Here is a 27,877-nt window from a genome sequence, read left to right as displayed (position 1 = left end):
CAGGGGTTGTAGTTCAGCAACATCGGAGAACCCAAGTTTGGAGAAGGCTGCTCAGAAACCTTAGCTCCTGGTTATTGGAAGTCCTGTTTCCAGACTTCCGGTGGTGGCGCCATCGGTAATGGCTGCTTCTCTCTAACTTGGAGAGAACTGGCTTTACGGAATTTGGGTCCTGTCGCTACGGCGCAGCGGGGACCCCCAAATAAATCACAGGCGGGTGAAGCCTGTGACCGTGGGACTCAGCGGGCACCGTTTGCGCCCCCCCAATTGCTAAAGGAGCTCAGCAACGGGCTCCGGAGCGGAGCGGGGGTGGCGTGGTGCTGTGAGCAAATTGCTTCTTCCGTGGAGCGAAGCCGCGAAGCTGTTACCGGAGAGCGCTGCCTTTTTCCTGGGATAATTGGACTCTGAAAACAACTACCCGTGAGTAGGATTAAATTGGACTTAAAGGGGGGGGGGAGTTAATTTGGCACGGAGCGGGGAAGGTACAACCAGGAAGTCAGCCTTCCCTGAATTGTAAATAGATCAAAGCAAAGAGACTTCAAAGCGGAAACTCAGAAAGTTACTTGAAAAAGAGCTAAATTCTAACATCTTGAAAGTGGTTCCCCCTCCGGATTGCAGGAGAGGAGGGGGAAAAAGACTGAGCTGAATTTCCCTGCAGTAAAGAAGGGGAGAGGAAGGAAAAATTTACAGTTTAAGATCTGGAACGGACTGCCTTAAGATAAAGGTGCATAGTGGAAAGTCTATTTCTGACAGCCAACTCTGCAAAAGGGATACAGTGTTTCTGAACCTCTTTTGGCTTGAAAGTAACTGTTTAAGTGCATTGAGACTGTGGACTTTTAAAGTAAATTGGGGGACTTATAAAGACTATTTTTGTTTCCAAAAGTTACAAGTTCTGACTGTTACTGTGTCCCCCTAGAGGAGGTTGGATATTGTTACAACAACAGTTACAAAGAGGAAAATTCCATTCTATTTCAAAATAACTGACTGATTGTGGGAGTGACCTTGAATTTCTATGAGACTGTTATGGCAGATGATAAGGGGAAGTTAGAACCCCAGGAAAAAACTACTAGGTCTGGCAGACATTATCGGATAGACACTGCGTTGCCGCGAAGGGGCTCAACATCTGGAGCATCTGGAGCATCAGGGGTCCCACTCCCACAGTCTAAACCAAAAGTTATGTCGTCAGAAGAAGTTTTGGCACAGGCACTGGCAAAAATTAATGAATCTTTGGAAAGCCTAAGTAAACAGGTAATTGAGACAAATAGACAAGTAGCTGAAACAAATAGACAAGTAGTCGAGACAAATAGACAAGTTGTGGAAGCATCAAATAAAATTGATTTAAATACTGCAAGTATTAATACCTTGGGACAGAAGGTGAATGCCAATACAGAGACTATTGAAAAATTACTACAGGAATCTGCCTCGATTCGACAGACTGCAGAGGAAGCAAAAGATATTGCAATTGCTACTCAAGAGAAAATTCCACCTGTATACAAGAAATTGGAGGACCACGATGTGACATTTTCTATGATCGAATTAAAAGATAGACAAAGAAATCTGAGAATCAGGGCTGTTCCAGAACGGGAGAAAGATAATTTGGCTGATTTTCTTACACAGGAATTTACAGATTTTTGGCAATTGGACCCGGGGAAGGAAGAATTTAAGATAGTGAACGCATTTAGGCTCGGAAGAAGACAAGGTAAGGGCAAGGTGAGAGACTGTTTGATTACCTTTTGAACAAAAGAAGAGAGAGATAAAATTCTGAATCTGCACTATCAAAAAACTTTGGAAATTGATGATTCAAGTTTAGTGATTTTTAAGGACATCCCAAAGCATCTGTTGGACTTAAGGTCTAATTACGGAGACCTAGTGACTTTGTTGAAAAGAAATAGAATTCTTTTCAGGTGGGAATTTCCGCAAGGCCTGTCCTTTAAATATAAAGGAAGAAAGATAAAAATAAAATCAATTGAGGAAAAAGACAGATTCTTGAAAGACCACGAGGAAGACCTACTGAAAGAAGGGGAATCTGAAGAAGAACCAAAAGGCATACTAGACATATCAAATTTATCCTTTGGACTGCACGGTCCAGAAAAAGTGATACTACCCACAGAACAAGAATCGGCACTCGGGGCAGTTGGAGGTAAAGTGAAGTAGCCCCCATCATGGCTCTGCAACTATTAAGCTGGAATTGTAACGGTTTGAATTCTCCTCGGAAAAGAAAAAGTGTGTTTCATCTATTAAAAAAAGAACAATTGGACTTGATTTGTCTACAAGAGACACATATAACAAGGGCACATAGGAAGTTATTGATTAATAAAAGATTAGGACAGGAGTTTGTTTCATCTGACAAAGTCAAACAAAGAGGAGTTGTGATTTATGCAAAGGAGAGACTTTTACCGAAACTTATTTTTAAAGACGACCAAGGAAGATTTTTGGCAATTGAAATTCAACTACAAGGAGAGAAATTTTTAATTGTGGGAATTTATGCACCGAACGAGGGGAAATCTGAATTCTATAAAAAGTTGCATGAGACTTTACTGGATCATTTGGATTACAATTTGATTTTGATGGGGGACATGAATGGAGTAGTATCTACAAATATGGACAAGGCACAAAGACAGGTAGTCACCAAGGATGGTAGACTACCGAAAACATTTTTTGAGATGATAGACAATACGGACTTAGTGGACATTTGGAGGGTAAAGAACCCCCTGGGAAGAGAAGGAACCTTCTTTTCTGAAGCCAAGATGACATGGACTAGAATTGACCAAATATGGATAACTAGAGGAATGGCACCAAAGATAAAGAAAGTAGAAATCTGCCCAAAAACTTGTTCCGACCACAATGCTGTAAGGATGGAGATGAAACAAACAACAACCGGATCCTTTAGATGGAGGATGAATGACACCTTATTTAGAGATGAAGAAGTTTACAAAAAGGCCCAAAAAACTTTGAGAGATTATTTTGAAATAAACATGAACACTAATGTAGAAAAAAGAGTAATCTGGGACGCAAGCAAAGCTGTGATGAGAGGGTTTTTGATACAACAGAATGCAATAAATAAGAGAAGTCAAAATGAAAAGAAAGATAAAATCTTGGGAAAAATAAAAGAAGGTGAGAAGAAATTGAGAGCAAAACCAAAGTCCCAGGAGATTTTGAGAGAAATAAAATTATATCAGGTACAATATATGGAAATGATGAATCAGGAAATAGAATGGAAAATTAAACAAATGAGACAAAAAACATTTGAATCAGCTAATAAATGTGGAAAACTGTTGGCCTGGCAAATGAAAAAAAGACAAAAATTAAATACCATTATAAACCTAGAAGTGGAAGGAAAGAGTATACATAATCCAAATGAGATCAGAAATTGCTTCCAGAGGTACTTTAAACAATTATACACACAAGGGCCACAGAAGGAAATGGACATAGACCAATTTTTGAAGACAAATGGCCTACAAAAAATCTCTCAAGAAAGTAAATTAATGCTGAACTATAAAATATCTGAACAGGAAGTAGAAGGTGCCATACAAAATATGCAACTGGGCAAATCTCCAGGACCGGATGGGCTGACTTCCAGATACTATAGATCTCTGAAAGAGTGGTTATTGCAACCTTTGAAGGAAGTCTGCAATGAAATATTGGAGGGGAAAAGGGCACCAGAATCGTGGAAAGAGGCGTATATCACACTTATACCGAAAATAGAGACTGAAAAGACTCAGCTTAAGAACTACCGCCCTATATCGTTACTTAATGTGGATTACAAAATTTTTGCAGACATTTTGGCCAAGAGATTGAAAAAAGTATTGATGAAAGAGATTCATAAAGACCAAGCGGGCTTTCTCCCGGGAAGACACTTGTCCGATAATTTGAGGAATATAATTGATATTTTGGAAAAACTAGAAGTGAATATAAACACTAAAGCAATATTGATATTTGTCGACGCGGAGAAAGCTTTTGATAATATCTCTTGGAGTTTTATGAAGAAGAACTTGCATGGGATGGGGGTAGGCCAAGGCTTTGAAAATGGTATAGGTGCAATATACTCTGAACAAAAGACTAAATTAATTGTAAATAATGTGGTCACGGAAGAATTTAAGATAGAAAAAGGGACACGACAGGGGTGCCCAATTTCCCCACTGCTTTTTATATCGGTCCTGGAGGTTTTGCTAAACATGATTAGAAAGGACCGGTTGGTTAAGGGCATACAGGTCGGACTTAAACAGTACAAACTGAGAGCATTTGCAGATGATCTAGTATTGACGCTACAGGAGCCAGAATCTAGTACTAAAAGAGTTTTAGAATTAATTCAGGAATTTGGTCAGGTGGCAGGTTTTAAATTGAACAAGTCAAAAACTAAGGTTTTAGAGAAAAACTTAACACCGATTGAAAGAGAGAGGTTTCAGAATGAGACAGGATTGAATGTGGTAAAGAAAGTGAAATACTTGGGGATCAATATGACAGCCAAAAATGGGAACTTATTTAAAGATAATTACGAAAAATGTTGGACGGAAGTGAAAAAAGGTTTAGAAATTTGGTCAAATTTGAAACTCTCGCTGCTGGGCCGTATTGCTGTGATAAAGATGAATGTATTGCCTAGAATGTTGTTTTTGTTTCAGACATTACAAATTGTAGATAAGATGGACTGTTTCAAGAAGTGGCAGAGAGATATTTCTAGATTTGTCTGGCAGGGCAAGAAGCCCAGAATAAAATTTAAGATATTAACTGATGCCAAGGAAAGAGGTGGATTTGCCCTGCCAGACCTTAAACTTTATTATGAATCAGCAGCTTTTTGCTGGCTGAAAGAATGGCTACTTCTTGAAAACACAGACATTTTGGATTTAGAAGGTTTTAACAATGTATTTGGATGGCATGCATACTTATGGTATGATAAGGTCAAAGCACACAAAGCATTCAAAAACCATATTGTTAGGAAAGCATTGTTTAATGTTTGGATAAGATACAAAGATTTATCGGAAAATAAAACCCCAAGGTGGCTGTCACCAATGGAAGCAAAAGCTCTGAAAAGGCTCAATATGGAGGCCAAATGGCCGACATATTGGGAAATTTTGGAGCAAGAAGGAGATAAATTGAGATTGCAGAGTTTTGAAAAATTAAAAAATAAAGTGAGAGATTGGCTTCATTACTATCAGATAATGGAGGCATATAATTTGGATAAGAAAATAGGCTTCCAAGTGGAAAAGTCAAAATTAGAAACAGAATTGTTAGAACCCAAAACTAAAAATTTGTCAAGAATGTATAACTTGCTGTTGAAATGGAATACTCAGGATGAAACGGTGAAATCTGCTATGATTAAATGGGCACAAGATGTTGGACATAATATTATGTTCGCTGACTGGGAACAGTTATGGACCACAGGTATGAAGTTTACGGCATGTAATGCCTTAAGAGAGAATATTATGAAAATGATATACAGGTGGTACATGACCCCAGTCAAGCTTGCAAAAATTTATCATTTGCCCGATAGTAAATGTTGGAAATGTAAAGAAACTGAAGGTACATTCTTTCACCTTTGGTGGACGTGCCCAAAGATCAAGGCTTTCTGGGAAATGATATATAATGAACTGAAAAAGGTATTTAAATATACCTTTCTGAAGAAACCAGAGGCCTTTCTTTTGGGCATTGTCGGCCAACTGGTGCCAAAGAAGGACAGAACCTTTTTCATGTATGCTACAACAGCAACAAGAATACTTATCGCAAAGTATTGGAAGACACAAGATCTACCCACTTTGGAAGAATGGCAGATGAAGGTGATTGACTACATGGAATTGGCGGAAATGACTGGCAGAATCCGAGACCAGGGAGAAGAGTCGGTGAAGGAAGACTGGAAGAAATTTAAAGACTATTTACAGAGATATTGCAAAATTAAGGAATGCTAGAAGGATGTCGGATAGAAACTAAGAGGTTTTTAGCTGTAATGCTTTTAAGAGACATGAAAAAAAAAGGTTAACAATTGGGTAAAAGATTAATGGTAAGGATTTGCTGAACCAACAAACTGAACTGGAATACAAAGAAGGGAGGTATGAGGAGGTCCGGGGAAATAAGAGCAAGGAAGATAGGTTATGGAAAATTATTGTGCTTTTAACTGTTTTATTTTGTATGTTTTTCCTTATTTTCTACGTTTTTGTTATATCTTAAAATCTTATACTTTTTTCTTTATTCTGTATTTTCACGTATTTTTTGAAACTTTAATAAATATCATTATAAAAAAAAAAAGGAAGTCCTGTTTCCAGCTTGTGCAGTTTCATTAGGTTCTGCCCACACATTGTGAGAAGTAGACACTTGTCTTAAAAAAACACACACACAAAAAAAACACATCCGAGATTCTCAGGAGATGGAATTTGAAGCAGGGAATCAAAAGACAAATTAGGCAAGCAAGACAGTCCTGGAGGATAGGACAACAAAGGACCATCAGCTGTGGTGGATGAAACAGAATCTCAGTGTTCCAGGGCATAGAAAAGAATTGAGAGCTTTGGGACAAACAGGAGATATTAGCCTGTTCCTTTGTGCTCTGTTTGGGAGCTTGCGATACGGCATTTGGGCAGGGAAGGAGGATAGGACAAAGTGGACCTTGATCTGATCAAGCAAAGGGCATTCTTAACTGCTTAATATACAACGCTCTAAGGCAGGACATCCTGTCCCCAGAGGTTCAGAATAATGGGCCTAGTTTCCACACAGAGCTCTAAAGTATTGCAGGACTCATTGTTCTTTTCTTTTCTTTCCTTCCCTGCCGTTCTCCTTCTTGTCTAGATTATACTCTCAGGGATGACTCAGCTGGGTGCCATAGCAGCTCTAGCTGCCAGCCTGGTGGCAGCTGCTCTTTTTTCTGCAATACACAAGATCGAAGAAGGGCACATTGGTGTTTATTACAGGTACGTGCAGGCACTTAGAGGGAGCTCCACTTTCTGCAGATGTGTGTATGTCAGTTTATACCGCTCTCCAGATTATGGTTTCTAGGATCAGGAAGTGGGGGAAGCCCTTAAACACTCAAAATAGTTCCCTCTTCCATGCAGCTTCGATTTGTTTCCTGTTTAGCACTATTGCCATGGTGAATGAATCAAATGGCTCCTAGGAAGAGTCACTGCCAGTCAGTGTAGACAATACTAAGCTAGATGGGCAATGGTCTGATGTGGTATAACTTGTACTATATAAGGCAACTGCCTTTATTCCTTGTTCCTAGTTCTTGCCCTGCAAAACAGAACTGGAAACCCACTTCAAACAATGGTTTCTCTTAGGTAAGCACTGACCATACCCTGCCAATTTAATCATTACGGACTATAGGTTATTAATTTTTATTCCCTTTAGAATATATGCAGGCTGCTTGCCAGGAAGTGTCAAGCCCTCCCAAGGTAGCTTCCAACACATACAAATGCACATTATCAAATAAAAAGAAGCATAATAAAATAGAAATGATTAAAAAACCAAGAACCAACGGTAATACACATTCAGCCTAGTACGGGAAGTTAAAGAATTATAAACTAAAGTAGCCCCATATATGCAGCAGCCCAGTGAATATCACATTCAGGAAGAGAGGCAAACACAAAAAATGTCTCTTGAGCAAGAAATGATTTTGAAAGAGGAACCGTGTGCAGGAGAGGTGGCGGTGGCAGTGTTCAAGCCTGCGTATTTCTCTTAAGAGCAAAGAGTGCTATGACTGCAGATCTGTCTCTGTTTATTCTATGTCTGCTTCTGCCAGTTTTTGTCTGTACTGATAAACTACTATACTTCCCCTTTTTGTGAGTAAGCACCAACTTTCCCCCCCAGCAATAAAATCTCTATATCTGGATGTACTGAGTGTACCAAAATAAGTTCTACTCTGTGTATACTCATTGAAATTAATCGGCCTAAGTGAGTCATGCCCATTAATTTCAGTGTGTCTGCTCACAAGTATGGCTAACGTTGGATACAATCCTGTGAATCCTCAGATTCTGAGAATGTGTATGTTGTACGGTAAAGTTCATTTTGAACTCAAGTTGCCAAGACTCTAGGATGTGACAGTCAACCAATTCTCCAATTCACTCCAATGGAGGAGGCTGTCTTGCAGCATCATTAATTATTTTTTAAAAAACTTGAATGCTGCCTTTCAGCATAAATATTCTCAGGGCAGCTTGCATCAGTTAAACAGAACAAGAAAATGTACAACAAGCATAATAATTAAAAGAGTAGATGATATTAACAGTAAGAGAATAAAGCCTGTGGCATAGTCAGTGCCAGGAAAACCTCTTAAGAAGAGTCTTCCTTATGCAAGGTGCCACAACTCACCTCTAGCCAGGAGCATCCAGAGGGACCTGAAGTGGCAATCTCGCTGTAAAGGCAGGCCAATGTGGAGTTAGGTGCTCCACCTAGGGCTTTCAAAGGACTCACCAGCACTTTGAATCATGCTTGGAAATGAACCCTGTGAAGATGTTTACGATATGTTCCCACTGACTGTTCTTGGTGCTCATTGGCGGTGACAGTGAGTCCTGCTTTGTCCATTTGCAGGTGCAGTTTGGATTCAAACCATGCCTGTAAATGGACATTTCCCCTCTGAAACAAATCCCAGCTGCACCTGTGAATGGGCAGCCTCAAAGGCACTTGCAGTCGGCACCGATCAGCGATCTCCACTTGCCAGCGAACAATTGGATGCACCCTTCAGGCTCCCAAATCTTTTTTTTTTCTCAGATGCATTTTCACCTGCCACACACCTGACATCACATGTGCAGAAAGAGAACATGTTTTAGGGGAAACTGCCTCAGGCCAAACTAAGACCCCTGCTAGGCCTGTTCTAAAACTCCCATTATTCTGCACCAAGGATCCCAGCACTGCCTGATATAAATGCACACATTTCTCTCTTTGTTTTTAACAGGGGAGGAGCCCTGCTGACATCCACCAGTGGCCCTGGCTTCCACCTAATGCTCCCTTTCATAACCTCCTATAAATCAGTACAGGTACTTTTCATTTTTATGATCTCCTTACAGGAATGTGGCACATAGAGTTCTTATTAGTTGCACCCAAGTAGTCTGGGATGCTGTATTAGTCTTTTTTCCTAATGGCAAGTTCAAATTCTGAGCCTGGAAAAGTGTCATAAATTGTTATTGTTATTGGAATGTAGCCTGCTGTGTAAAATCAACCTTGTTACTCTGGTCATCACTGGCATATATTTCCTGAATGAAGGGACACAGGTGGCGCTGGGGTCTAAACCACTGAGCCTCTTGGGCTTGCCAATCAAAAGATTGGTAGTTCTAATCCCCATGATAGAGGGATCATAGAATCATAGAATCATAGAGTTGGAAGAGACCACAAGGGCCATCGAGTCCAACCCCCTGCCAAGCAGGAAACAAGAAAGCCAAGCAGGAAATGGGAGCTCCCATTGCTCTGTCCCAGCCTCTGCCAACCTAGCAGTTCGAAATCACACCAGCCCAAGTAGATAAATAGGTACCGCTCTGGTTTCTGTCACAATATTCTGTTGCGCCAGAAGCGGTTTAGTCATGCTGGCCACATGACCCAGAAGGCTGTCTGTGGACAAACACCGGCTCCCTCGGCCTGAGAGCGAGATGAGACCACAACCCCATAGTCGCCTTTGAGTGGACTTAACCATCCACGGGTCCTTTACCTTTCCCCTTTTTTTTACCTTTATTTCTCCTGAATGTTGCCCCGGTGGGAATGTGGTCGTACGCCATTGTAAGCGATCCAGTTCATTACAAATCCTTTTGCTTTCTTTCTCCCTCTCTCTAGACAACATTGCAAACAGATGAAGTAAAAAATGTTCCATGTGGCACAAGGTGAGTTGTAGCCCCAGAATTGAATTTGGTGCCTTTATGTCCTTCTCAAGCTCACAGGTTGAGGCTGCTTCCTATATATGCCGTTTTGGACCTTCTTTGACTTCTGTGGTGCCTCTGTGCAGTGGCACTGAAAAGCGGCTCTGCTGAGACAGTAAATGGAAGCACCTTGCCCCAAATTGCCTTATTATTGCTGTATCCTGAAATGTATATGACACCTCTATGTAGGCTGGGCGAAGTGTGCTCTTAAAGCAGGCTTAGCTGAGTGTTTAGAATCAAAAAGTAGAAACGGACAGTCCAAACCTCTGAAACAAGATATCGCACATCAGAAGTCGAGCTTTCCATGTTGAGAAAAGCCGAATCATGTGGTTTGGGTAAATAGATGCACATTCATTAATTGGCCTTGTTTGCTTATATTGTCATTGCCGTAGACGTGAGGGAAGTACAAATAGCTGTGCAGGCTCCTGTTTGGACAGCCTACTCACCCCTTTCTTCCCCAGATGCCTTTAACCTTCTGTTTGCATTCATAAGGGCTAGAAACATAGGTTATGGGGAGTTGCTTTGGTTTTTCAAAAGGAAGCTCAGATTTTTGGTATCCCACAGCAGATAGCAAATTCTCTGTATGTACAGTGCAATTTCTGAAGTATAGGGTTGTATTCAACTAAGTTCTTGGGAGCGGAAGGACTTCTCTGAGAAAAATGGAACTTCCCCAAAACTGCTCCAGAAGGTTGGGAAACCCCTAGACCAGATTTGCAGGAAGCAGTTGTGGAAGTTGTTTCCGCTCACGCAGTGACTTAGCAGGATTCAACCCATGTTGGTTTGCCTGCACTTAAAACCTCTTTTAAGGATGCTTGTGCAATGCATTACAGAAAATCCTTTAAGAAATGTGATTGTATGACCTCTCTAGGCAATTAAGTGCCTGATGGCGCCATGTTTTCCATGCAAATTAGTTTTTTTCCTTCTGAATGGGATGTCCTTATTGAGTTTTACTTCTCAGAAGAAGCTGTGAAGCTCTCTGTACCTGCCACTAGATGGCATTTTATCCTTCACTTCTTCAAAACTTTCCCTCTATAGCATTTGGGGTGAATGCTACTAGGGTGGTGGCCTGAATTAGTTGGAACAGCCTGCAAAGCAGAAACCGTGCTTGCAGAAACAAATGAAAGTCAGTGAATTCTGTTCTGAAAACTGAAGTAACCCATTACTGAGAGGATTTTTTTAGTCTCAAAGCTGAATACTCAGATGGCTCAAACAAATAGTTTGGCTATAAATTTAACCATAGATCTACACAATTATCTTTTTATTGTCATAGTCTGTTGGGAGGAACTCAAGTGACCTAAAGCATGGGCAACTCATTACACCAGGGCCAGACAACATGGTACCCTCCCGCCCCAACCAACACAGCCAGGTCAGGGATGACGTCTTGGGGGAAAATGCTGGGTGTGTGCTTAAAGAGCAATCACTCATGCAGTTACATTTTTTGTATTCTTTGTTCATGCTCTGCGTTGCCACAAAAGGACTTGACCCCTTAAATAGCTAACAATTCACTTTAAAATAAGCAATAAACCTTTAACCACAATTTCACACAGCGTGTAGTTAGCCTATGGAATTTGCACCCTCAAGGTTGGTCGCCAACTTGGATGGATTTAAAAGAGGATGAGACAAATTTGGGGAGGCGGATGCTATCAACGGCTACTAGTCATGGTGACCATGTTCTAAATCCACTGAATACCACTTGCTGGGTATCAAAACTGAGTATCAAAAGTGCATACTTAAGCCCTGCTTCTGGGCTTCCCATAGACATCTGATTGGTCATGGCAAGAAAAGAATTAGATGGGCTCTTTTGACGTTCTCCAGATCAAGCCAGTTTTCCCATCTAGTTCAGAATCCTGTTTCCTGCTACAGTGATGAACCAAATGCCAGTGGGAAACCCACAAGCAGTGCATGAAAGCAATGACTCGCTCTGTTTTTGCTCTCCACCAGCTGGTATTTAGAGGCATGCTGCCTCTGAAGCAAGAGGTTGCATAGAGCTGCCATGAGTAGTAATAACGTCTCTGGGCAGTGGAAGCCAGCAGAGATGGAGCCTGCTGGGCCTCTCACAGGACAGCTTCCCACATCTATACAATTCTTTATCCCATAGATCAGTGTTTCTCAAACTGGGGTCCCCAGCTGTTGTTCGACTACAACTCCCAGCATCCCTAGCTAGCAGGACCAGTGGTCAGGGATGATGGGAGCTGCAGTCCAACAACAGTTGGGGCCCCAAGTTTGAGAAACGCTGCCATAGGTCCTGCATACATGCTAGAACTAGATAAGAAATCCTCCCTCTTTCGATTTTGCTCTTTTTTTTACAGTTTGTTGGTTAGGCACTGGGTACATTCTAGTCTTCGATACATTCTGTCTTCATCCCTAGGGTGTGTTGTCAAAACACTCACCTCTCTTCGCACTTTCTTTCTGCAGTGGAGGAGTGATGATCTATTTTGACCGAATTGAGGTTGTGAACTTCCTAATCCAAAGTGCCGGTGAGTTTATTTAGCTCATCTTACTTGTGCTTCCTTTTCCGGGCTGTGGCGTGGAGGAGTGTGCAAGAGTTTGGGGGCTGGATTTGCCACACAGAATGTTCACACCCGTTCCAGTAGTAATATAGTTTTATTTACTTTGAAGATTTACACCCCACTTTTCAATCAAATGAGTTTCAAGGCGGCTTGCAACAAACAGGTAATGATAACCACAAAAAAACCAACAAATTTTGAACATACTCTCTTGCACACATATTGCAGGCATGCACCACACAGCAGCAACTCTTACTCCTCTGACAGATAGATGGGGCCAGAGCCTCCTTCCCTTCAGTTCTGCAATACCAACGCAGCAGACAGCAAGGAACATAAGTAGCTGCCTTATGCTGGGTCCAGCGCTTTGGTCCATTTAGCACAGTATTGTCTACACTGGCAGGCAGGGGTCCTCCAGGGTTTCAGGCAAGACAATTCCCACCACTATCTGGAGATGCTGCTGACCGAAGATGGCGCCTTATGCATGTAATGTTTTACTACTGAGCCCTTCCCCAAAGAGCAGAGTGTCCTTGTCCCTTGAGCTGCTCCATATTTGTCCAATGGATGAGGCCTAGCAGGCTTCCCTCTTGTCTGGGGAGTCAGGGCCTTCCTAGAGGGCCAGAATATATTTTGTTTCTCACCAATCCCGGTGAGGCATAGTGTATTTGAGCCCTGATAAAGTGCAGCAGACCCATAAGCTTTGTAGGAAGAACTGGAGTGAGATTGGCTCTGCTTGGGTCATATTGGGAGTCATCAGACCTGCAGTCTCCATTGCCTGGCCTGAAATGCCTCCAGGTCTACTCACAGTCAATAGTGCCCATCCCCAGTATTAAACAGAGACTACAGGGTGCTGCCTCCTGGTGTTGCAACCTGCTACTGTTGTTAAGCATGAGGGCTGATCTGAGCTAACAGCACCCTTTTCTCTTCTCACCAGTATATGACATAGTGAAGAACTTCACTGCAGATTATGACAAGGCTCTCATCTTCAACAAGATCCACCATGAGCTCAACCAGTTCTGCAGTGTCCACACTCTCCAGGAAGTTTACATTGAATTATTTGGTGAGTGCCTTGATCACTAAAATGGAGGTGGTACCACTGATGTGACCCACTTGTTAGCATCTTTTTAAGGGTTGGTTTTTTTTAATGCGTTCTAGGCTGTGCGTGTCCAAGTGAATGGAGTTAGCTCAGTCTGTAGAGCATGAGATTCTTATTCTCAGGGTCATGTGTTGCAGCCCCACGTTGGGCAAAAGATTCCTGCATTGCAGGGGATTGGACTAGATGATCCTAGTTATCCCTTCCACTTCTATAATTCCATGAATGAAAAGCTGCTCCACTTCAGAGGCATGTGGTACTCTGTCCAACATGACTAATTCACACACCACACTCAATTATCCTTTAAAATTGTCTAATTATTTGGTTCATTATCTTACCAGATCAGATTGATGAAAACCTGAAACTGGCTCTCCAGCAAGACCTGACATCCATGGCACCAGGACTCATCATACAGGTAACCAAGAATATTAGGGGTGGGGGTGGAGTTCTGGTCCAGTACCAGACAGGGGATTGAAGAGCTGCAAGCTAGACTTAGCATTGTCCCACTTTGCTCATCAAACTTGCTGATGCTCCTGGATAGATCTTAACATCAAGCAAGCAGAAGAGCGGAATAAATTTTTCTTTTTGTGCTGGCTTTTTGTTAGCAGAGCCTGGATGGGCAGCAGATAATTTGAATCTTTTAGAAGTCTGTGCAAAGAATTTGGTGCCATACAGCAGCCACCCAAATAGAAGGGCCACCCCAATTTTGGTGGATCCAAGCTGGGGACTCTTCTGCCAACTCATTGCTAGACTCTCCTGCGCTACTTTAGACGGCATCAGTTGCACGCTAACAGAATGAGAGTGGAGACTGCTTCCTCCCATTGCAGATTGTATTGAGTTGTAACATGGAGAGTCTTTCCTTGATTAGGCAGCATCTCGTGCTCCAGATGGATATATGATAAGGTCGCTATTGACTGAGTTGAGCACATGCTGCTCAGCAGCCTCCTTCCCTCATCATCCTCCCTTTTTATTTCTCCAGGCAGTCCGAGTCACAAAGCCAAACATCCCAGAGACAATTCGGAGGAATTACGAACTCATGTAAGTAGCAGGTATTCTCTCCTTCCCTTTCAGTTGTGATGATGTGTAGGTTAGGGCTAGGTTCTCATACTCAAGCAAACCATGTTTTGGTTAAACAAACCATGGCCAAATGCAAACCCAGGCACTGCACCTGGTAACCTATGCAGTTCGTTGTAACCTGGTGTGATGGTGGCCACCAACTCACATAGTTTTAAAAGAGGATTGAACCAATTTCTGTAGGATAAGTCAGTACAAGTCATGATGACTGTATGCTACTTCTGTGCCCAGTAAGATCAACAGAAGATGGCTACCACGTTCATGTCCTGCTTGTGAGCTTCCCAGGAGCATATTTTTCACCCATGTGGGAAGCAGGATGCTGCACTGGAAAGGTTTCCAGTCTGCTCCTGCGGGACACACACTGTTAACTTTTTGTACATTGTGTGGCTGCCCTTGTGGATAAGCAGTTGTTCGCCTCTCATAGCCAAGATAGTTCAGTATTGCATGCTTATTGTCAGGGCATTCTTCAGCTACAGAGTCTTCTCTCTCTGGACCACTCATCGTTGTCTCACCAGCGCTCCCCAGGCTCTGAGCCTTCTTCCCTCCCACCATTCCTCTGCATCCAACAGGTGGGCAGGCAGGGCCATAGGCAGAAGTGGGCAGAACAATGCATGTCTCAGTATAGTAGGCTAATTTCTGCACATGCTCATGTACACCTCTCTAGCATCCATCCAGGCTAGCAAAAGGCATTATCAGAGTTCAAGGACACATTCCAGCTGGGCAAAAACAGACAAAGAGGTTGCAAAGCATGGCCAGATAGGGAGGCCTGAGGTTCCCCACTCCAGTTCTAATCAGGCTGCTTCCAGGAGCATCTGCTGTTTCTGCCAGTGTTTTACTTATTCGCCCGTCTTGGTCCCTCTAGGGAGAGCGAGAAGACAAAGCTGTTGATTGCAGCTCAGAAGCAGAAGGTGGTGGAGAAGGAAGCTGAGACGGAACGCAAGAAGGCTCTTATTGGTTTGTGTGGATATTTATTTAGAGAACAGCACATGGAGTTGCATAGCACATAGGAAGAGACTTCATCCCTATGGGGATGTGAGGCAGGCGTAGCCGATTCATCAAGAGGTTGGTGGGAGATGAGGTGATGACAAAAGGCTTTGCTAAATAAATTGTGTGCGCAGCATCTAATTTGTGCACAAGGAGATTCTTGATTGCTGCCCCTCTTGGTTCCTAGACCAGGCCTGCACACATCTTATCAAGGCAAAAAGTGAGAGAGTTTGGATTAAGAAAACTGTCCTATTGGTGAGATAATCACAGTTGTTCATGGACAAGTGGCAATGTGCCACGAGCTAGTCTTAATCAAAGAGGGAAGCATATTCCAAAAGAGAAGAGAAGGTTTTTGCTACCTTGTTGTTTCTGCAGGGATGGCAGGAGGGGCAAGTCAGTGTTTTGAAGTAGATGAGTTGAGCTTGCCAGGTGTCTTGCTGTTCCAGGAACTAATTAGCTACGTTGACCATCGGAGTTGGTTCCCATAATCATTGGTCTATCTTTCCTAATACAGAGGCAGAAAAAATAGCCCAGGTGGCTGAAATAACATACGGGCAGAAGGTGATGGAAAAAGAAACTGAGAAGCGAATCTCTGAGATTGAAGGTAAGCAGCTATGGAAAAGATTTTCCATCTGACCAAGGATGTCAGAGCACAAATAGGCTTAGGTATGGGCCTGGTGGATCCCTCCTTTTTCGCAGATGAATATTTTAAGGTCCAATAAAGATGAAGTTGGCCACTTTGCATCTAAGAACATCAGCCTTCCCCAACCTAGTGCCCTCCACATTTTTTAACATCAGCTCCAGTCATACCTGCATTGACTATGTTGGCTAGGATTGGTGGGCATTGCAGTTTGAAACCTCTAGAGGGCACAAGGTAGGGAGAAGAAGGACCACAGGATACTTGACAAAAGACAGGCAGGGACTAGAAGTATGTGGGTTATTTATTTTGCCATTCTCTTATCCTGCCCTTCCTCCCAATGGGAGCATAGAGCAGTTGACAATGCAATATTGCATACAAAGCTGTGAACAGCAGTAACCATTTGCTAAAACCTCACATCCAAGCCAGATGGTAAAACAAAATATAAACATCAATAGTAGACGTGACAGTAGCAAAACCATTAAAAAGTCACATTCCAAAGGCCTGGGCAAATAGAAAGCATCTTAGGTAAGGTAAAGGTACCCCTCCCCATACGGGCCAGTCGTGTCCGACTCTAGGGTTGTGCGCCCATCTCACTTAAGAGGCCGGGGGCCAGCGCTGTCCGGAGACACTTCCGGGTCACGTGGCCAGCGTGACGAAGCCGCTCTGGGGAGCCAGCACCAGCGCAGCACATGGAAACACCGTTTACCTTCCCGCTATAAAGTGGTACCTATTTATCTACAGTGGTGCCCCGCAAGACGAATGCCTCGCAAGACGGAAAACTCGCTAGACGAAAGGGTTTTCCGTTTTTGAGCTGCTTCGCAAGACGAATTTCCCTATGGGCTTGCTTCGCAAGACGAAAACGTCTTGCAAGTTTGTTTCCTTTTTCTTAACACCATTAATACAGTTGCGACTTGACTTCAAGGAGCAACTCATAGAACGCAGTGTACAAAGTAGCCTTTTTTGAGGTTTTTAAAGACTTTGGTGATTTTTGAAGCTTTTCCAAAACTTCTTTTGCAGCCAAGTTAAGCTTCTAAAACTTTTTTGGGGGTTTTTGGATTTTGGGTTGGGGTGTTTGGAATTCAAGGACTTGGTGTTGGGGAGGGGTTTGCAAGAATCTGGAAGCTTGTGTGTCTTTTTTCTGCATTTTTTATGATTTTCTGTGACCATTGGGCCACTCTGCTGTTTTTTAAAAAAAATTCTGGATTTGAATTTCTGTGTGCTGGGTGGCTGGGGGAACAGTTGGGGAGGGGTTTGCAACAGTTGGGGAGGTTGTTGTACCAAATTTGGCTTTGTTTGGACTTTTTTTGACCATAGGAACGCATTAATTGATTTTCAATGCATTCCTATGGGAATTCGTGATTCGCAAGATGAAAAATTCGCTAGACGAAAAAACTCGCGGAACGAATTAATTTCGTCTTGCGAGGCACCACTGTACTTGCACTTAAGGGTGCTTTCGAACTGCTAGGTGGGCAGGAGCTGGGACCGAAAGACGGGAGCTCACCCCGCCGCGGGGATTCGAACCGCCGACCATGCGATCGGCAAGCCCTAGGCGCTGAGGTTTTACCCACAGCGCCACCCGCGTCCTTATAGAAAGCATCTTACCTTGTTCCTATTTATAGAGGACAGCCAAATGCCCTTTGGGAGGGAACTCCATAATCGAGTAGCCACAACTGAAAGTGCCCTCTCTCATGTTGCCAGCTGCTGAGCAGAAGCTGGAACAACAAGTGGGGCATCTCTGGCAGGTCTGTAGAGCTGAATAGTCCAGTTCTGAAGATGGCAGTCCATTATGTACCTGGGTCCCAAGTCGTTCAGTGTTTTATGTCGCCAGGTTGCAGCTGATTCAAGTAGTCCACACATGTGGGGAACATCCCCCCCCCCCGATGTTTCTGAACAGCAGCTCCCATCAGCCCCAGCATGGCCAAAGGCCAGGGAGGATGAGAGTTGCAGCTCAGCAACATCTGGAGGGCCCAAAGTTCCCCACACCTGAAATAGTCCTTGTTGTTGAGAAACATCTTTGGAGCAGCACCATCGAGTGAATTGATTTTAATCCCCGTTCTGCCTCCACTGATTGCATACCTCCACACTTCCCTGTTTCCAGCCATGTGTTTCTTTGCACATGAGGTTGTTTAGTTTCCTCAGCCAGGATTCTGTAAGCCAGAAGAAATCTGCCAAATGTTTCAGCTCCCCTGGTATTTGTGTTTGTTTGTGTTTCTGTAGAATTTGCAACTCTCCTTCCACAGTTCAACATGTCAGCCCTGGATACCTTTGTCCTCTGCACATAGAACTGATGCACTGTAGCAGAGCATGTGCTATGCATGCCACAGTTCGGTTCTTGGAGCGCATGAAGCTGCCCTGTGCTGAGTCAGACCAACAGTCTGTTCTGGCCTTGTATTTTCACAAACGGCGCTCCCCAGAGTTTCAGACAGGGGACTTTCCCAGCCCAAAGCCAGGGATTCAACCTGGGACCATTTGCCACTGAGCTACAGCCCATGCCCTCAGCCAAAGAGCTGCTGCCAGTTGATTACAACTGCAGGCATGTGATGTGGAAGGATTTCCCCTCCTCTCTGTCATTCCTATTGTCGGGCAGATTCCTGGACCTGGGAAAGGCTGTGCCGGCTGCCTCTGAGCAGCATGTCCCTCAATCCTGTTAGGTTCATTAAAGGCCCTCTCAAGCTTTGCAGCATCTCGCTGAGGAGCCAATTAGTGGTTTACAGATCAGCAGTCTCTCATTAGGCAGTCCCCAGCAGAGCGCTGGTGGTTTTCTTTCTCATCAAGGCACGTTGCCAGGTGCCAGGCCCTCGATGCAGCCCCCTAGGAGTCGGGAGGCCCAGCCGAACCCTCGGCAGAGAATGTTTGGCTTTGTCCCAAGCCGTTCCAGCTGCTCTGACAAGTTGATTGCTGTGTGCTCTTTGAATCTCAGGCACTCTCAGCTGTTGGAGTTGGTTGCAGCTGCCCTCTTGGTATGTGAGCAGAAATGACCAGCTAATGGATTGATGTGTTTTGAAACAACACGATCACAGACTCCAGGGGAAAAGTGACAGGCTTCCCCCCCCCCCACACACACACTTTTTATCTTTTATGTTTTTTAAAAAGCAGTTTTGCAAGAGTTGCTTTTAAAATCGTGGGCTTTCTGCGCTTAAGAGTTTTCCGAACAAGGTTTTACACCTCGCTGATCAACTGCCGGAGTTTGTGGCTGGGTCTCTAGAATTTCATGGAGCAGGTTGAAACTTCTTTGGTTTGTTTCTTCCTGAAAATCACAAAGGAGGGAGCGGGAAGGAAATGGAGGGCGCCATAGATTGGAAAGGGCAGAGCTGGTAAAATGCCACTCAACACTCTGGGAAACAGGGGGTGGTTACTCATAGCTTGTGTAGTTTTCATTTAACTTCACTGAGTGGGGCTGAATGATCTTGAATGCACCAAGTTAGAGGAGGCTGATCTAAAGTACAGTGGTACCTCGCAAGACGAATGCCTCGCAAGACAAAAAACTCGCTAGACGAAAGGGTTTTTTGTTTTTTGAGCTGCTTCGCAAGACGATTTTCGCTATGGGCTTGCTTCGCAAGACGGAAACGTCTTGCAAGTTTGTTTCCTTTTTCTTAACACCATTAATACAGTTGCGACTTGACTTCGAGGAGCAGCTCATAGAACGCGGTGTGGTAGCCTTTTTTGAGGTTTTTAAAGACTTTGGTGATTTTTGAAGCTTTTCCAAAACTTTCCCGACACCGTGCTTCGCAAGAAGAAAAAAATCGCAAGACGACAAAACTCGCGGAACGAATTACCGTATTTTTCACTCTATAAGACGCACCAGACCACAAGACGCACCTAGTTTTTGGAGGAGGAAAACAAGAAAAAAAATATTCTGAATCTCAGAAGCCAGAACAGCAAGAGGGATCGCTGCGCAGTGAAAGCAGCAATCCCTTTCGCTGTTCTGGCTTCTGGGATAGCTGTGCAGCCTGCATTCGCTCCATAAGACGCACACACATTTCCCCTTACTTTTTAGGAGGGAAAAAGTGAGTCTTATAGACCAAAAAATACGGTAATTTCGTCTTGCGAGGCACCACTGTATCTCAGTTGTGTCTTTTTTGTTTTCATAGTATGGAGTTGCTTGTGCACCACTTAAAGACCACGGCAATTAAGTGGTATATAAATTGTTAAAACAACAACAACACCACTTGTAAATAAGCCCACAAAAATTGCTAGCCTGCCCACCCCCCAAAAAATACTAGCCTATTGTGGTCTGGCAGAGGATAACTGCCTCTTCTGTAGCAGTCAGTTACATCTCTATATTGGAGCTCTCCATCCCTCCTTCTCTGTTCCTCTCACTTGCCTGCATGGAATTCTCTGAACTCTATTGTGTGCCAGTTCTTCTTGCCTGTTTCTACCAGACAAATCCTAGCCTCCATGTTTTGCAGAGAGAAGTGTTAATTTTCATCAGTCGGTACTAATAAGGGATGGGGAACCTGTGGCCTTCCAGGTGTTGTTGGGCTCTTTAACTTCCATTTCTCCTGACCTTTGGCCATGCTGGCTGGGGCTGGTGGGAGTTGTAGCCCAACACCCCCTGGAGGGCACCAGCTTCCTCATCCCTGTATTAAAACAGTCTGACTCACCAGCAATAACAATCTGAATGGGCGCAAGTGAAATTCTGTGCTCTGCTTCCTTCCTTTCGTGTTCCCTTCTAATATCCTAGGATCCCAGTCATTTCCCCATTTCTGCTCTGGTTCAATCCAAAATTGTGCTGGGGCTGCAGGGGGCGGAGTTTGGACTTTGGCAAAGCATTGATTACAACCATGAAAACTTGTGCTGTGTTTTGAAGTTGGAAATGGGTAAGTAAGGGGCTTTCCAGGGACTTGTACAGCTTCCCTATACTTCTAAATCTCCCCTTCCTCTTTCTGCAGATGCTGCATTCCTTGCTAGAGAGAAGGCGAGGGCAGATGCTGAATGTTATACTGCTTTGAAGATGGCAGAAGCCAACAAGGTTAGCTGTTCTTCCACACAGCTGGCATCCTCAGCTTGGGGTTGCAGGTTCCCCATGGCTCATACTCCTGCAGGGAAACAAACATGGTGCTGTCATGGTGCTTTGGACTATAGCTGCAATCAATCCCAGCTAGCACTGCCAGTGATCAGGGATGTTGGGAGCTTACTCTAATAACATCCCAAAGACATCCCCATATTGGCTACTGCTTCTGTAGATGCAAAGGCTGTGTGATTATGATTTGACATGGGTTTGTGGTCTCTTGGGCCTAGTTCTTACCCAGATTGCAACTGAGCTAAGTAAAGACTGAAGTGCTTTAACACAGAGATGGGGAACCTGAGGTCCTCCAGATGCTGTTTGACCACAACGCCCATCATCCCTGACCATTGACCATCCTGGCTGAAATCTAGCAGCTTCCTGGAGGCCATAGCCTCCTCATCGCTGCTCTAAAATGTCATGCCCTCCCTGTATCTCACTTAGCGGCCCGACCATCGAGGCGCACACATTTCCTTTTTTGTATCATTTTTGCATTGTTTCCAATCTGTCGTCAGCCACCTTGGAGATAATTTGATCCATAGGCAGAACCTAGGTCTCCCAAGTTCACCTCCACTGTCGGAGGCAGTATGCTTCTGAATATCAGTTGTTGGAAACTGCAGGAGGGGGAGAGTGTTTTTGGCGCTTAGGTTCCGCTTGTCCCACTGGGGCATCTGGTTTGTGAGAACAGGATGCTGGACTAGATGGGCTATTGGCCTGATCCAGCAGGGCTCTTTTGATGCTCTTGAATTTTAAAGGATCTCTCTAACCCTGGGCTCTTGATGCACTTTCTCTTCTTGCAGCTAAAACTGACTCCAGAATACTTGCAGCTCATGAAGTACAAAGCAATTGCCACCAACAGCAAGATCTACTTTGGCAAAGATATTCCAAACATGTTCATGGACCACGCTGGGACTCCCACAAAGTCTTCAGAAGGACCCACAGAGGAGCAGAGAGATGAAAACTGGCTAGGAGCAGGGGAGGGTTTGTGAATCTTGAGTCTGGCCAACGGGGCAACCTGATCTTTGAATGAATGGAACTGACGCCTAGCGCCTCTCCTCAGTGTGATTTCTTTCTCTCTTCTGGGATGTCGGAGAAGAGCCAGGCAAAGCTGTGCTTTTTTAAATTAAAGGTGTTGGGGGGGAGGCAGGCTGGTTTGTTGAAAGCACACAATGGGACAGCTTCCTGACTTACTTCTCAGCAGTCAGATTCACTGTCATGTTTATGCTCGTGTGGATAGAGAAAGCAACACTGAATCACCCTAAGAGGCTGCAGCATTTTCCTGATGGACTCTGCAGCCAATCAGTTTCATTGCAGTTGAAGAAGGGGAGCCTTTTCTTGCTAGAAACTGTTCTTTCCTCTGGCAGTTGTGCACATGTTACAAGTCAAGTCCAACAGGTGGGTGATAAGCTTCTTACCCAGCAAATTCAGCAATCGGAAGGAGTTTCTTTCTGTCTCTCTCTCTCTCTCTCTTTCTCTCCTTTCTTACTGGTCTTTGAGTGCTTGATGTAGCCCAAATTTGATAATATGCACACCAGCTAGATACCAACTACATGTCCTTCCTGGATTATTAGGATTCATGAGCATGCTGTCCAACCGTTGGATTTTACCTGTAGCATATATGTTGACCCCATTCCACCCTCAAATAAAGGTGCTATGTTTTGAATTAAAACACACAGAGACACTACAAATTCTAGATTTTTGCTTGTGTTGTGGAGCATTAAATATCAGCACACTAAAGGGGTGTCCAAATGGTGCTTATTTCAGGATGCATCCATACAGTACGTCTGAACCCCACAGTCCACCATCCTCTCCTGATGTGCTGATAGGGACAATCACAGGACCAGTGTTGGGTGGAATGCAGGCTTTGCCCCCACAGTAATGGTCTGTCTAAGTGCAGCGCTCGCAGGGGAATAAGTTACCTTTTCCAGGAATGTTACTTCTGCACGAGAGAGCATTGGTCAGCCAGATGGTCACCCTGCATTCGCAAATTGACCTTGGCTTGCATCCCTCTTTCTAGACCATGCATGCAAAACTGGTCATCCATCAAGCCAAGCTCACCAGCCATGTAATCATGGCCTGCTAGATGTTTTACACACACACACCAAGTTCCAACTAATTTACTAAGACCCTAGCAGGCCACCGTACATGCCTTGTGTTTCAGCTTGGCAAATCTCTAGTTGCACACCTGTGTTCTAGATTGTAAACCAGCAGTCAGATTCTCTGTTTCCCTCAGCTTCATGGGTGCAACTGTGCTAGTACAAATATTTCAGTGTCTTCCTAGAGGAAGGCATCTGGTGGATATCCACCCCATGCTTGCTCATAGCAAAGGTTTCCAGCGGTGAATAGCATTACTTTGTACTTGTTCTGACCTCATTTTTAGCTCTTGCAGGGTTGCTTTTTGAAGTGATCCTTTGAGTGATGCTTTGGGGAAATTATTTTTGAATTGGCATCAATGCAGTTGTGGATTTTTGTCCTGGGGACAGCCGTGTGAGCTGCCTTCAACTTACGTACTTGCATCCAAGTTCTTCCATTAGCAGTAAACTCGTCTTCAGATGATGCCCTTGGTTAGACTGTAAATGTCAGACCACTTCCTCTAGATTACTCCCATTAGTGTTTGTTCTAGAAATGGTTTGTTCCAAAGCAGCTGGCAGGCTTTAATTTAGAGGTGGGCTTTGCTTTGTTTCCCTGATAACTGCTATCTTACGTTAGACTGTGCTATAAGTGTGTTCAGTATGAGGTCTGTAATGGGGAAACTCTGACCCTCCAGAACTGTTGAATTCCCAGTTACCATCAGCCCCAGACAGTGTGGCCAGAGGTCAACATCTAGTATCCCGTTGTTGTGTTGTCTATTTTCCAGAGATCATATTAAGCATATGCACCTTGTAGACCTTGGATTCTATCCAGTGCTATTTCTACTCATAGTGGGCCCACTGAAATTACCATAACAGAGATAGCTAACTTAGGCGATTTTAATGGGTGTTCTCTTGAGTAGGTGTTAGTTGGACACAGCTCCTTATTATCAGCCCTCAATACAATGTCAATGGGTATAGTCAGAGTAAGAAGACCTGGAAGCCTATTACATAACCTTGATTAGTTACACGCAAAATTGGCTGTGTAGTCAAGGCCTTCATTCTTGCAGTGTGTGAAACTTCTCTTTGACATGACAGATAAGTGGATTTTGGAGTTGTTGGTTTGTTATCAGGCTTGTCCAGTGGCACCCTTGTCGACAGGTTCCTGGCTTTCAAAATACTCATTGTGTCTTATAGCTTGCAGCTCTGTGTTTTAAACATGGCATGGCCTCTTTCATAAATGGGGCTGAGATGCAAAGAAACACTAAGCTCCGGTCTCCAAAGTACTTATCGCTCCTCTATTTTTGCTTCCAACCATAGTCCCATTCTTCCATACCAGGTTAGTACAGAGCAACAGCTACATCATCTTGCTAAGGCATCATCTTGCTAAGTTCTCCTCTATATCTGCCCCATAGTTGGGCGGGACATCACAATTATCCAGCTTCTGCTTCAAAACTTGTTTTGTTATGCATAGCAAGGGACAACCACAAAAGCTTTCTGCTTTGCTTCTTGCTATCTCTCTAGTTCTGATTCTGCAAATGCCCTGGAATAATTTTTGAATGAGGTGTTACAGATTTCTGGGAGTAGGGCTGATGTGAATGCACTTTTTAAAATTAGTCTGGTTGTCACAATTCCTGGCTTAATGGGATGCTTGCCATAGGTCTGTCTAAAAGGGTGGTTTGGACAGTCTGATAGACTATACTGTGGTGTGCTGTGCTCTTGCAAGATGACTTTAGAAGTGAACAGCAACCACAGGCTACTTCTCCCTTTTGCTTTCTTAACTTGTCCTTTCAATATGCAAGTAGGACAGCATCCCGAAACTGCATTTTTGTAAAATGGGAACAATAAGTTGTGAGTCTGCAGTCCCCAAATGGGCTTAGAGAGTCCCAGACACTTAGCCAGATGTGCCTTAGATTTCTTTCTGATGGTTCCCACATTACAAACCACAGGTCTCCTTGGCTTTCCTCACCCCACTACTTTCTTGTATGCATCTTCCACGTGCAAAATAGAGCTCCCCCCACCCCCAGTTCCTCTTGGAGTGAAAGGAGATCCAGATTATTGATGCTCCCAAGGTGTGTGTGTGGTCCACTCAAGATGAAAGGTACAGTCCTTGGGAACCTCTTTTAGTGTAACATTACAAACCTTTCTGATGGTGATGTATATTCAACACCTAACTTTGAAAACAGAAAAAGCTGTACTGTACTCTGTCCCGTGGTAAAACAAATCCTTCCGTGCCCACCTAGCATGTCTAGGGGGATGTGAAGTTGACATTCTTTTCCTTGACATGCTATTCTTCTAAGTGCAGGTTTAAAGTTTAATGGAGGAGCAAGCATGTGATCCCTCACCTGCAGTCTCAAGTGGTACATTCCAGGCAAACATTGACCATGTCTGTGAAACTTTGGCCATCGTTACCCAGCCGTTTTGAACTTTAGTGGGTTTGTGTCAAGCATTGCAGGCGCTAAGGGAGAAGCTGACCTATGTGATATGCAAGTATTTCTTAAGCAAATTCTTGAAAGATTGTGGTGTTCTGTTTAGCAAGCCCCACATGTCCATTAGAGGACTACATACTAAGGAACAGCATTGGGGATTGAAAACTACATTATCTTGAGTTCATGCTGCTAGCTTGGGGCAGGAGGGCTGTTCTGTTGGAATCACTGAAAATTACAGCAGTGATTTGAAAATTGTAGCGTCTTTTAATGTCCATAAGGTGATTTTACCAACCACTGGACACCTTAATAAATAACTTGATATTTGTCCGTCCATGCCTCTTGTAACATGAGAAACAGGAAGTTGAGTCTGATTGTCATAGGAACTTGCAATGTATGTCTTGATTCCCTTTCCCTCAAAGCACGTTTCTTTCTCACCCTTAACCTGAGCATCAGGAGGTACTGATTAACTTCTTAATACGTGAAGCAGCCTTGATATAGGGGTGTGTGTGTTGTTAATGTATCTGTGATTCATCCGTGTTTTTTAAATATTAAACATGGATGGCGGAAGACAAACTTTCACAATGAAATTTGGTAGAAGGTACGAGAGAGAAGAAAGGGGGACCTTTGCTAATAAATAAACCTATTTCTGTCTAATGATTTGCTTTGCTGCCTTCTCTTTTTTCTCCCTGCACCCCAGCGTGATCCACCAGCCAGGCAAAATGCATCATCTAGCCTCCGAGCTGAAGCTAGGAATTGTTTTTGTGGCACACACCTGAGCTGATAATGTCAAACCTATCTATTTTCCTTTTGCATCAGAGTACTGAGCATCCAAAATCCAGAATGAGTTAAGCTTAAACATCTGCTCCAGTCTTGCTTTTGGATTGGTTACTTTATTGCTGAACTTGAGTGGCTATTTGTCTATGATGTGAATATGCTAGAATCTACCTGATGTTACATGTCAGTTTCATCAGGAAGTTACTAAAGGGTGGTTTCAAACGTGCTAAAGTGGAATAGGTAGACACTGAAGTGTGTATGTAGCTCTTTTCACATCATCCTTGCAGTAAAATTCCTGTCTAGTATTGTGTCAGATGCTGGAATAGAAAAAGACACAATTTCCCCCCTGGCTTTCGTACTATCACACTTTGCAGATAGTATTATGCATGTAAAAGAATGTAAAAAATTAAGTAGGAAAATGTTTATATTAGTCTTGTGGGATGCAGTTCCTGATTTTTTTTATTTTTGGTCCTGCTGAAAGGGTGGGGGATATTTTCTTACACAAGCTTTTTTTAACTAGCAAAAACTAAATTCCAGCAAAGCCAAAGTGTATTATATGACTTCTTTTATATGACTCTGATGTAAAAAGATTGATTAGAATAACTAAATCTTTTGATTCTTTTTATATAGAGAGAGAAGTTCTCTAAAGAAAACTTAAAACCACTATTCAATAAAGAGCAGCAAATATTAATGTGAATAAAGAATTAAGGTGTAGATTTCTCCTGATAAAACAATTAAATTCTTTCCAACCTGTTAGGTACTGGAAATGCAATTTAACAATTTTTGTTGTTGTTTTAAGTGTGATCGCTGCTTCGTTAAAATGAGATAGATGCCTTTTCTGAAATGCTCTTTGGGCTCTTAGGAAATAACTTTTTTATAATTCCTTTTTGTATGTGCATTGAACAAAGTAACACTGAATATATTTTCCTCCTTTTTCCTGTGTGCAAGCTTTGCAAAGAGGATGTGAATTCTTAAAACAGATTTTCTTAATGAGGGTGAAATGGTGAATATCACTGTCTTGGCCATCATCCGTTCAAATATGCTGCTGTCTTTTCTGACTCTCTTGGAATGTTTTCAACAGCAATTGTGTATCAGATTAAAACCAGCCTGTATGTTTCAATATTGTAATGAATAAAATGTTCTTCACTTTTAAGATTAGTGTCAATGGAATGGGCAGATCCGTTGTGTGTGGAGGGGGATCAGTGCGCATTCTGCTGAGGTTTGAATTATTTATATAAGGGATATCGAAATATTTGCATAACTTAGGAGCTAGGCATTTCCCCCCATATCTTCCATGAACACGGTCTTAACATTAAGTCCGTAAGTGATTGTGGAGGCCAATTCTGGATCCACACGTCCTTCCACAGTGGGGACATTGGTTTCCGGGCAGGAGTTGATCACAGTGAGGGTTTGCCAAGCGCGCCTTCCTCTTAGCACGTTTCTCCCTTTTGTCCTGAGTTCGAGCGCCTTCAAAGTCCATGACACATTTG

At 43.4% G+C, this 27,877-nt stretch overlaps 1 protein-coding gene across 1 annotated transcript in view; it reads left to right on the top strand.

Annotated features, from left to right (window-relative positions):
* Positions 1–27,540, top strand: part of ERLIN2 (ER lipid raft associated 2) — a 32,970-nt gene extending 5,430 nt beyond the window's left edge. Inside the window, exons 2-12 of the mRNA XM_080982593.1 lie at positions 6,769–6,890; positions 8,864–8,945; positions 9,733–9,779; positions 12,231–12,292; positions 13,254–13,379; positions 13,754–13,827; positions 14,392–14,450; positions 15,349–15,440; positions 15,985–16,074; positions 21,003–21,082; positions 21,916–27,540. Coding sequence (XP_080838719.1) covers positions 6,784–6,890; positions 8,864–8,945; positions 9,733–9,779; positions 12,231–12,292; positions 13,254–13,379; positions 13,754–13,827; positions 14,392–14,450; positions 15,349–15,440; positions 15,985–16,074; positions 21,003–21,082; positions 21,916–22,104 — 1,008 coding nt within the window. The 5' untranslated portion in view covers positions 6,769–6,783 and the 3' untranslated portion in view covers positions 22,105–27,540. The remainder of the gene's footprint in view (positions 1–6,768; positions 6,891–8,863; positions 8,946–9,732; positions 9,780–12,230; positions 12,293–13,253; positions 13,380–13,753; positions 13,828–14,391; positions 14,451–15,348; positions 15,441–15,984; positions 16,075–21,002; positions 21,083–21,915) is intronic.
* The last annotated feature ends 337 nt before the right edge of the window (positions 27,541–27,877 follow it).

Source organism: Podarcis pityusensis, assembly GCF_964106645.2.
Source record: "Podarcis pityusensis genome assembly, chromosome: 15".
Taxonomy (NCBI): domain Eukaryota; kingdom Metazoa; phylum Chordata; class Lepidosauria; order Squamata; family Lacertidae; genus Podarcis; species Podarcis pityusensis.
This window is presented reverse-complemented; position numbering and strand designations above follow the sequence as displayed.